This window comes from Grammomys surdaster, unplaced genomic scaffold (genome assembly GCF_004785775.1).
Source record: "Grammomys surdaster isolate TR1022 unplaced genomic scaffold, NIH_TR_1.0 125940, whole genome shotgun sequence".
NCBI lineage: Eukaryota > Metazoa > Chordata > Mammalia > Rodentia > Muridae > Grammomys > Grammomys surdaster.
This window is the reverse complement of record NW_021620762.1, coordinates 3,588,044-3,599,152: the sequence shown is the minus strand read 5'-3', so window position 1 is coordinate 3,599,152 and position 11,109 is coordinate 3,588,044. Positions and strand designations below refer to the sequence as shown.

At 48.9% G+C, this 11,109-nt stretch overlaps 1 protein-coding gene and 3 non-coding genes across 7 annotated transcripts; 3 read left to right on the top strand and 1 right to left on the bottom strand.

Annotated features, from left to right (window-relative positions):
• The first annotated feature begins 832 nt into the window (after positions 1-832).
• Mrpl58 (mitochondrial ribosomal protein L58) lies at positions 833-7,460 on the top strand. Of its 4 annotated transcripts, none has more exons than XM_028752951.1 (6): positions 833-948; positions 3,675-3,711; positions 6,018-6,077; positions 6,601-6,683; positions 6,772-6,941; positions 7,177-7,460. In XM_028752951.1, exons 1-6 carry the CDS (start codon positions 844-846, stop codon positions 7,259-7,261), a joined length of 540 nt encoding a protein of 179 aa, XP_028608784.1. In that variant the 5' UTR covers positions 833-843; the 3' UTR covers positions 7,262-7,460. The 4 variants fall into 4 exon arrangements, with proteins under 4 accessions (XP_028608784.1, XP_028608786.1, XP_028608783.1 ...); XM_028752953.1 differs by having other exon boundaries at positions 841-1,035; positions 6,772-6,940; positions 7,181-7,460; XM_028752950.1 differs by having other exon boundaries at positions 841-1,035.
• Positions 7,461-9,689: 2,229 nt separating this feature from the next.
• Trnar-ccu lies at positions 9,690-9,762 on the top strand. Its single transcript has one exon. It is a non-coding gene; the product is annotated as a tRNA-Arg (tRNA).
• Positions 9,763-9,997: 235 nt separating this feature from the next.
• Trnar-ccu lies at positions 9,998-10,070 on the bottom strand. Its single transcript has one exon. It is a non-coding gene; the product is annotated as a tRNA-Arg (tRNA).
• A 403-nt stretch (positions 10,071-10,473) lies between these two features.
• Positions 10,474-10,546, top strand: Trnar-ucg. Its single transcript has one exon. It is a non-coding gene; the product is annotated as a tRNA-Arg (tRNA).
• The last annotated feature ends 563 nt before the right edge of the window (positions 10,547-11,109 follow it).

Below are 11,109 nucleotides of genomic sequence, written 5' to 3'. Positions count from 1 at the left end.
GGCTGAGAAAGGGATAGAAGAAGGCAGGGAAAATCCAAGCCAAGTAGGCAGGATCGTCTTGCTGTGTCTAGTTAGGTTGTTGAAAGGTCCAGGTGAAAACAGACTCAAAAAGAGAAAAGGGTGTTTCTGGGATGCAGGATCCAGTATTTGTTTGTTTATATATTTATGCATCTATATACTTATTGTTATTTGTGTGTGTGTGTGTGTGTACATACACACGCATATAAATACATACACATTTTAAAAATGGTTTTCCAAGACAAGGTTTCTCTGTATAATAATAGCTGACCTGGACTCGCTTTGAAGACCAGGCCGGCCTCCATCCGCCTGCCTCTGCCTCCCAAGTGCTGGGATTATGCCCGGCCATGTATTTATTATTTTTATGACAGGGGCTCACTATGTAACTGGGTTAGGCTCACACCTGCCTTAGCCTTGAGTACAGTGCTGGGACTGCTGGTGAACATCACTCAGCTAGACCCATACAGGAATCTTTTAAAGAAGAATCTCAGCCGGGCGGTGGTGGCGCACGCCTTTAATCCCAGCACTTGGGAGACAGAGGCAGGCGGATTTCGAGTTCCAGGACACCCAGAACTACACAGAGAAACCCTGTCTCGAAAAACCAAAAAAAAGAAAAAAGAAAAAGAAGAATCTCCCTTAGGTGGTCTCTATCTGCTGGCCAACCTCTACGTGATGTCAGCTGGGTGCCTCCACCAACAACAACCGTCACGGCCACGGCCAAGGGGGCCATCCCGGAGCGAGAGAAACCCGGCGGAACTCAAGTCGCGAGCTCACCAAAGGCTGGCGGACCGCGAGGAGATTGCGCACCGGAAGCGGTCTTGGGAGATGAATATGGCGGCCGCCTGGGGCCTACGCTGGGGCCTGAGCCGAACTGGAACCTTGTTGCTCCCGCCGCCCGCGCGCTGTGCTCGCCGGGCTCTGCACAGACAGGTAGACAGCACCAACTTCCAGAGCATCTACAGCCTGGACAAGCTGTACCCCGAGTCCAAGGGCGTGGATACCGCCTGGAAGGTCCCGGTGAGCCCAGATAGGCGGGATGGAAAGGGCGGTTCCTCTCGCTGCTAGGTGACGCGAGGAAGCCAGGTGGGGTCGAAGGTTTTGGTTGCCCCGGGAGGAACTGGTCGTTCTAGCAACCGGGGTGCTGGGACTGTAGGGTGTGATAGCAACCCTCGTGGCTCGGGTCGTGCAGGCCCTGGGAGAGGAGCCCGCCATATACGCGTCTTTCAAGATCACTAGCGTTAACCACGTTTGCTTCCCGGTCCTCAGGCTCACATTCTATGGGACGATGTGCATTCTATGGGATGGACCTTAAAAGTGGACGGTAAAAGCTGAGGTCCGCAAGTTGGAACGTTACCCAGTCTTTTGCCTCTAGTAACGTTAGGAAGCCTGAGACAAGGCTTGTGTGGTCCTTAAGGATCCATGTTTAGCCTGCTTCATGTAGTCGCACTGCATGGGGCCTGAGCAGGAAAGAGGGATCTATTGAGCAGCACCTATAAGATTGAAAGAGCATCAAGTATTTTCATTCATCCATTCGCACCTCATTCAGACTTTTCTTGAGAGCATGTTGCTGGCACAGTGCTAATTTGGATCAGGGAGTAGTAAAACAGAATTCCTGAGGCTGTGGAGCTCATATACTGCAGGGGGACAGACAAAAATAAATGAATAAACCCAAGTAACACTGAACGTGATGCTTTAGAGATAATAAGACTCAGAAGGAAGAGGTGAAGCTAGAGATACAGTTGTAGGTTTGTTGTTTTGTTTTGACAAAAGATCTCATGTAACCTAGGCTAGCCTCGAACTTGCTACATAGCTGTGGGTGGCTATGAATTCCTGATCCTTCCACCTTCATCTCCCAAGTGTAAAGGTTACTGGCATGTGTCACTATACTGGCCTATTGCGAGGAAGGCTGTTTTATAGCCCAGGCTGATCTCTAATTTGCAGTGATCCTCCTGCCTCTCAAGTACTGAGATTGCAGGCATAGACCAACAAACCCGACTTAGAGTTAAAGTTTTAAGTAGAGTGATCTTGGAAAGCCTCGAAGAAGTAGGGTACAGTGGCCTGCATTTGTAACCCCAGCACCTGAGGTAGAGGCAGGAAAATAGGTTCAGGGCCAGCCTTTGTATGAGACCTTGTCACATACGAAGACCTGGAACAAGAAAGATGTGAGAATACTGGGGAGATGAATATCCCAAGCAGAGCAGGTACAACCACTTCAGAGCAGTAGCATACTGGACAAGGGTGGCTGAGTAGGGCAGTCTGCTGAAGGGAAACAAAAGAGGAGAGAAGTGGGTGGAGCCAGGAATGGATCGATACAACTTAGTTTTACGAGATTGATGATTACACAGTGTTACAGACAGCAGCCTGGAGAATGGCAATGGCTAGAAGGTGAGTTAGGAGATTGCGGTAATATCGGGAAGACAGCATGAGGAGGCTGGAAGCAGTAGGAGTCTTGAGGATGATTAGATCCTAGGCATCTTTTGAAGAAAGTCTATAGGATTTGCTACTAGACTGGAAATAAAGTGAGAACAAGCAGGGTCTGTGGGACTGGAGTTGAGCAAAGAGGTTTACTGGAGCCCAAAAGTAGGGAGTCACCAATATAGACGGCATTTCCATCAGCTTAGAAGGATGAAATATTTGGGGGCGGGAAGAGAAGAAAGACTTCAGTGGCACATGAGAGTTTCAACCATCACCAAAGTGCTAGTCAAGGAATATTCAGAAGAGGCATGAAGAGGCAAGAGGGAACCTGAGGAGGGTGGGTGACTTAGCAAAGTGAAGTCTTCAGAGAGACCAGCATGAGCAGAACGAGGTTTCCACCCCTACCCCTGTTCTAGAGACCAAACGATGAAGGCATGGAGAGGTGTAGATGGACACACTTTGGCTTGGAGGCTGGAGGAGCGCCTGGGGCTGGAGGTATTGGACTTTGTGGTCCTGAGGATTTAAGGTTGGAGGGTGTTGTTGCTGAATGAGGAGGCGGCCTGACACCAGCCCTCCAGGCGGGTGAACCAGGACCTGTTCAAGGCAGACTGCCACTGCTGCCAGCTTCCCATGGGCACCAGAAGGAACAGGGCGGCCCACTAGGATTGTTGTACCAGGGTGGCAGAGAGTATTGGTGTTTAGCGTCCCTCGTGTATGTGTTCTTTGTCCTGTCTCATCCATCCCTTTCCCCATGAGTCTGGCCACTGAGAGCACCCAGCAATAGCTTAAGGCAGAGCAGGGACAGCTGGAGGCATGAGCTCCATCTTCTGAGAGGAGTCCTTCAGAGGTAGCGCCTGAGTCGGGATGGGTTTGACAGCAAGATTTGGAGTCCTGAAAACAGTAATGCATAGCTTCTTAAAAGTGTTTATTGAATTTAGTATGCATGTGTGTGCATGTGCGTGTGTATATAAGTGTATGTGAGTGTATGAATGGTTGAGTGTGTGTGTGTGTGTGTGTGTGTGTAAGTGTGTGAGTCAGAGGATAACTCACAGGAGTTGCTTCTTCGTTTCTACCACGAGGATCCCAGGGAACCCACAGGTGAACTGTCAGGCCTGACTTTGAGGAAGTGCTTTTACCCACTGAGCCATCTCTTCAGCCCCAAATCTGTAACATTTGACTTGTAGCTTTATATTATTATCCAAGTGACTTCATTCCTTGACAGTATGTATATCATATTACAGGAGGATGCAAAACAAGCCAGCAGTGACATCCCTCTAGGTAAGTAATTTTATTGAAAATCAGACATTTTAGGCTAGGTATCTAACTCAGTGGTAGTACTTGCCTAGCATGAGAGAGACCCTGGGGTTAGCCCCAAGCAACACACACACACACTCACACTCACACACACACTCACACACAGAGCCATTCACCAAATTTCTTACGTGTTCCTTCCAGATCTCTCCAGACCCTTGAAAGACAGAGAGACAAGCTGTGGGTGTAGAAGGACACTCTGCTGCATAGCTTAGATAGCGAATAAACAGTGGTGTGGCCACAGACGTGGACCACACTGCTTACCACACATATGATGTGGAACTGTCTTCATGATGTAATGCTTGAATGATGTGGGAAGAAGGAAGGTTCAAGAGTGTGGACCAGCCACCCTGTGTGCTCCTCAGACTATTGAGTCTGTATCTCTCTATTCCATAGTCCTGTTGCTATCTAGATATGTTTCCAGAAAGGCATATAAAACCTGTCTATAGGGCTGGACATGGTTGAACATTAAGATCTAAAAACAACAAAACATTGTTGGACAGAGGTCTTCAGAGAACAAAAGAAAGACTAGCTGCATGTGGTCAGCAAAGCTGAAACCCCACACACTCAGGAGATGAGGCAGCAGGATAGCTGTAAGTTTGAAGCCATGCTTTATGGTGAGTTCCATGCCATCTGAAGTTTGTTTTGAAATCCTATCTAAAAAGAAAAAAAGAAAGAAAAGGAAACTGGGCAACCAGGTGACAGGCGTTAGAGGCTCCCCCATTGAATAAGTTTAGAATTCTCTGTCAAAGCTTGGTGTGGTGGTATGTGTCTCTAATTCCATCACTTTAAAAATGAAGGCAGGAGGATCAGGAGTTCAAGACCAGCCTTGGCTCGATAGCAAGTTCAAGAACAGCTTGAGCTCTATGAGACCCTGTCTTAGGACAAACAGACTACAAGTTCTGTACTTGCCGAACAGGGACAGGGCTTCACAGGTGTGGTCTAGAAAGCATTGAACTCCAACAGCCTGGGGTCTTTGTGAGACATGGTCTCACTATGTTACTCAGGCTATCTTGGAATTCACTATATAGCCCAGGATAGGCAAAGATGTATCTCTCCATGGTCCTTGTTTATGGTGACACCGAAACAGAGACTTCCAACACATAGGATACCCAGTGGCCACAGAGCCAAGGTGCTGTTGCATAGAGGCAGATTTGTAGCCTGCAGCTGTCTGGGGTGCCTGTGGCAGGTGGATCTCTGAATTCAAGGCCAGCCTGGTCTACAAAGTGAGCTCCTGGACAGGCAGGGCTACGTAGAAAAATCCTGGCCTGGGTCTACAAAGTGAGCTCCAGGACAGGCAGGGCTACATAGAAAAATCCTATCTCAAAAACCCAAACAAGCCGGGCAGTGGTGGCGCACGCCTTTAATCCCAGCACCTGGGAGGCAGAGGCAGGTGTATTTCTGAGTTTGAGGCCAGCCTGGTCTACACAGTGAGTTCCAGGACAGCCCGGGCTATTAAGAGAAACCCTGTCTCGAAAAACAAAACAAAACAACAACAACAAAAAAAAACAAACAAGAGAGCAGGAAAGATGGCTCAGCGGTTAAGAGCATTGGCTGTTCTTCCAGAGGTCTTGATTTTAATTCCCAGCAACTCAGGGCTCACAACCATCTGTGGTGGGATCTGACACCCTCTTCTGGTGTGTCTGAGGACGGTTTACTCTTATACAAAACAAACAAACAAGAAACAAGCTGTAGATTTATAGTTAGTGGCCACACTGCCTACCTTCAGGGTGAAGGTCCAATTCAACAAATAATTTCAACCCAGACTATGAGCTAGGCCCTGAGAACACACAGCCAGAAACAATACGCGCTAGCCCTGACTTACTGTGTCATCTAAGTCAGCCTCCACAGTTCCGCTCCCTCAGCTCCAAGCGGCAGCTCTAGGAACACTTCCTCCACCTCTGCTTATCCTCCAGCTTCTAGCACTTCTGATTCCATAGCCACCATGCGGTGAACTGTGTGAAACTAAGTCTGTCCCCAAGCCTGAGCCTCTTCAGAGCAAGAGAATCTGTTAGAATATGCTAGACTTGGGCCATAATTGTGCTTCTCCCACTCTGGGAGGCCTTGGGACAGTCAGTCGTCCTGATTTTAGCTTTGACATCTGTGAATACTGTCTAGTTTTACTGATCTGTAGCTCCTGTGTGTGTGTGTGTGTGTGTGTGTGTGTGTGTGTGTGTGTGTGTGTGAACAGTCACGTTGACTAACTTAGCCCTTAGCAGTCTACACGTTCGGCTATGGGGGAATCCTCTTGTGTGTATTCTTTCATTTCACAGATCGGTTAAGCATATCTTACTGCCGGAGCAGCGGTCCTGGGGGGCAGAACGTTAACAAAGGTACTGGCACCTTGTCACTTTAAGGGAACTCAGCAACTCTGTGTCCACATTCCTGTGGAATAAAGGGGTTTTTCTGCTCAGCCCATACACCTCCAGCTTAGAATAATCCTTTCTATTCTTCTGAATGTGCGATTGTCTGCTTCTCAGCTGCGGATTGCTAAGACTAGGACTGGCTTTTGAGGGTGAACAAAGAGAATTCACAGCATGGGAGGACAGCCTGCTTGGTCCATGGGGAACAGGTTCCTTTGGCTCCTGAGAAACCCATCCCCTGCTCTTTTCAGAGTCCAGTAAAATGTGAGGAAGAGCCCAGGAAACTCAAGTACTAGAAGTATTTGCAAACTAGAAATTTATACTGAAGAGCCTCATTAGCCTTGCAGGCTTGTTCCATGGCCAGTTTTGACATAGGCTAGAATGTTCCTGGTTAGATGGTTGGCTGTCCGTGGCTTCAGGACTATTGCTGAGGCCTGGGCACTGTGGCATCCTAAGAGTCTCAGGATCAATGCTCTTCCCTCCCCATCCACAGTGAATTCCAAGGCTGAAGTAAGGTTTCACTTGGCCAGTGCAGACTGGATTGCAGAGCCTGTGCGCCAGAAGATTGCCCTCACGGTACCTACCCCTTTCTGTCCCTGTGGATCCCTGGGGGAGGCATAGGCTTGTGGGCCTTTCGGGTGTTCCTCATTTCCCTTCTTGGCAGCATAAAAATAAGATCAACAAGGCAGGAGAGCTGGTACTTACCTCTGAGAGCAGCCGATATCAGTTCCGTAATCTGGCAGAATGCCTACAGAAAATTCGAGACATGATTGCCATGGCCAGCCAGGTGCCCAAGGAGCCATCCAAAGAAGATGCCCGGCTTCAGAGACTCAGGTACAGAAACACCCTGGCAGCAGCAGGTTCGTAGGGACCAGGGCTGGGCAGGTGAGAGGGCTGGGAGTCCAGAAGCTTCCAGCAGGGGCAGTGGGGAAGCTGCTAAGCGGAGCAGGGTGCAGGCCCAGGTACACCTCTGGCTCCTGCTGACTGGACTGCTCTGCTCCCCTCAGCTTCCAGCTTTGAAAAGCACTGATTGCACATCTGGGCCTCATTTGCTGTCCTTTGTTTTCAGGGTTGAAAAGATGAATCGGGAAAGGCTACGACAGAAAAGACTAAACTCTGCCATAAAGACAAGCAGGAGGATGACTATGGACTGAAGTCACCCCACCCTGCTGGCAAAGACCATAGTGTCAGTGCAGCTCAGCAGGGAGCTGACACACCACGGGAGACTTTTTTTGATTAATTGGAGCCCTGCTAGAACGTTCCTTTGGCGGGAAGGCTGCAGGTCTTCCAGGGCAGCTCCTTCCATTATCCACCTAGTGAATTACTGGCTGCAATAAACTTGTAAGCACAGGAGCCTTTTTTCAGTGAGAGCTTTGCACAGGACACTTACCTCTCCGTCTAAACCCACCTTAGAGTTGAGCACATACAGCAACAGAGGATTGTGGGTCGGTCCACAAGGAGCACAGTTACGAGGGCCGAGATTGGTGAGCAGGCATTTGAGCTGGACCTTCAGAAAGAGAACACTGGGCTGGGAGGACGCTGGGTGGCAGGAGGTCACTGGGAAACCAGAATGCCTAATGATAGATCTTGCAGGAGACTTGAGTGGTGTACCGGGCAGGTAGGCACGTAGGAGCCTCAGAATCCATCGAACTGCATCTCCAAGCCAGGAGTTTAGGGGTTAGTTACTTATGTGTACACTGGGTGGATATTGGTGTGTCACATGCACAGGCAGAGGTTAGGGAGCATCTAGCAGAGTCGCTGCTTCCACCCTGGGATGGAACTCAAGTCTCAGGCTAAAGGGCAAAGATTTTCCCCTGCCCAGCCGTTTCACTCTCTAGATATTTATTATCAGGTGAGGTATGCATGTCTGGTGGTCAGAAACAACTTGTGGGAGTTCTCTTCCTCCGCCACGTAGGTTCCAAGGAGCAATCAGGCCTGGCCACAAGCCCCTTATCTGCTGAGCCATATCACCAGCCCCAGAAGGTTGTTTATTATACTTGCCCCCCAACTCCCAAATGTATTTATTTTTAAAACCAAAAGTGAAGGCCAGAGAAAGGACCTTGCTGCCCAGACTGTCACAAGTTCAATCCCTGGTACCTCCGTGGTAGGAGAGAACTGACTCATGGGAGTTGGTTTCTTACCTCCACAAGCTCCGTGAAACATATATGTGCACACACAAATATAACTTAATTTTTTGTTGTCGTTGTTTTTTTCCAGTCAGGGTTTCTCTGTGTAGCCCTGGCTGTCCTGGAACTCACTCTGTAGACCAGGCTGGTCTCGAACTCAGAAATCCGCCTACCTCTGCATCCCAAGTGCTGGGATTAAAGGCGTGCGGCACCACCGCCCAGCTAACTTAAATTTTCTTAATAAGCTTTGCCCTGGTCAAATTTCCCAGAGACAAACGAGAATTTGGATTCCACATTAGCTTGAAAATTGAGCATCATTTGTGTCAGGCAGGAGTCAGTCATCTATAGGAGGTGAAACATTGTGTTGGATTGCATGGAAATTTGATATATTTGGTTTGTCGTCATCATATTCTGCTCCAGGGTTCTGGCGTGCAAGAGAATCCGTGCCTAAAATTTAATACCTCCAACGTGATATGAGCTGTCACTGGACTTGGGTGGGAAGTTTATATAACAATTTCATTATTAATCTTGTTAGCAGTTCCCCAGGACATCGCTGATCCCAGCAGCTCCTCCTTCACAGCTTCCTACAATTGTCCAATCTCTACATTGCTCCAAATGCTTTCAAACTTCCGCTTTAGCTCCAAGCATGTTCCCCCTCCCCCACTCCCCTGTTGCAGAGGTCAGTGAAGTCAGCATTGAGAAACAGAGCAGGGAATTGTTAGGATTAACCACAGGGACCAATTATTCCACACGGATAAGTCATTCATTAAACAAATGCTTCCTGTGCTCAGTTACATAGTTAAAAACCATAGGTACCTTCTTTCAAGCCTCAGCCCTTTCCCAGAACCTCTACACCTACCACGAAGCCATTGCTAGGCTATACCTCCCAGAGTGCTCAGCGCTTCCGTTCCCTCTGTTTTTTTTTTTTTTTTAAGTGCGTTTTAACTTTACAATGCTAAGCTAGCGGTCTCGTCTGTCGTTTTCCTCTCTTCCTGCCCCTTTGACGCCCGCCCATCCATGTATTGCACGTTTATTTGCAAAGGATATAGTAGTGCCTGAATGGATCTATCGTTACTGGAAGGATCGGGAAGATTTTCAGTGCTCATGTTTCAATACTGACAATATTATGACTGATATTTGTCGTCCTTTCTTGTTTCACTCTCAGTTCTTTAAAGATGTACAAAGGGACAAAATAGCGCTGGGGGGGAGGGGGAGGGGTAGAAAATTGACGCCCCAAAACTTTCACGCAATCCACGTCCAGATGAGCAGGCGACCTCAAGGCAACCCCTAGGCTCTATCTACCCTGTTCCCGCTGTACACTAGATAGCCTGGGCGTTTTAGTACAGGTCCCAGCTTCTCCTCGGGTCAACAACAAAAATACACCTTTAAGTCGGAGCAGGCAGAGGTATAGTCGTGAACCCATTAGAATGGAAAAGGCGAGAGCCACGTGCTGTGGGCCCCAGTGGCCTAATGGATAAGGCACTGGCCTCCTAAGCCAGGGATTGTGGGTTCGAGTCCCACCTGGGGTAAAAAGGTCTGTTTTGTTTTTGATCTCACCTAAGACGAATGGAGGCCATACTAACCTTCAAGACGCGCATGCTCGGCATGGGGGCGGCATTGGAAGAACTAGGGTACAAAACCACAGCGCAGCCTTGTGGGCCTTGTGGAGTGCACAGCTTACAGAGCGAGCTAAATGATCACCAACAGCCTGACCCAGCAGGAGGAAGTACACGCATGATTCTGTCTCCAAAATTAAGGGAGCACCACCCCAGGTGGGACTCGAACCCACAATCCCTGGCTTAGGAGGCCAGTGCCTTATCCATTAGGCCACTGGGGCGCGATAAAAAGTCATGTTCACGTGGTCCGTGATAGCGCGACGCGCTGACGTGACCAACACTATCCCGGAACAGTGACTGAGCGCCTCCGCTCTGGCCTGGGGACTTGTCACGAATATCTCGCCGATCCGGAGAAAAGCCGGACGATGATACCGTGGTGCTGCGACATCGTGGACGACGACATCGAGGAGTGCTGCGAGACGGAAGAGGGTCGCGATCCAACCCGCGGGCTCAGGGGCTGACCAGAGAGGATTCAAACTGACCGAAGTTGGATGAGCTCCCTGCCAAGCCAGCTCCTAAACGCCGCCGCTCGGAAGTTACAGATGCCACAGACATTACCCGTTGTCGGAGCAGCGCCTGCATTTCATCAAACAATACGTTCCGGTGAAGCTACTAAGTTAGGTAGACCGCGTGGCCTAATGGATAAGGCGTCTGACTTCGGATCAGAAGATTGAGGGTTCGAGTCCCTTCGTGGTCGAAATATTTTCATCCCGATGGATCTCCTCTCAATTGAAACTTACCTTTCGAATAGCCTTAAATTGTCCCCTGGCCTTAATAGGAAATTGAAACACCCAGGTAGACTCTTACTGTCTACAATTGGCACTGAAGACCTTCAGTTGTGATGTCAGTAATTTCCTTTTAAGAGGTGAATTATAAAGGACTGCGTCCCAGAAGTTCTAGTGGCCTAATGTCTAAGGCCCTGGAAAGGGATTTGGAGTTCAGAGTCCCATCGGATGGCAAATGTTTCCTGTTGTTTCTTTTAGATATACTTTTGTGATAGCCACTCACCTTAGCCTCCTGAGTGCTGGGATTGTAGGCATGTGTCATCATGTCTGGTTTGCAACTTAAATCATATATTTATGTGTCTATTTAACTCTTGAGTGAACCAATCCACCAGGGAAAAATGCCCCACTTCATCCTCTCCAGCTGCTGAGCTGTTCCAGCAAGAGAATATACCCTTGGATGCCACCTGAGCAGTGCAGAGTACCTCTCACCCCGGCACTCCGTGCTGCCATACACAGCCCTCACAACCCTTACAGT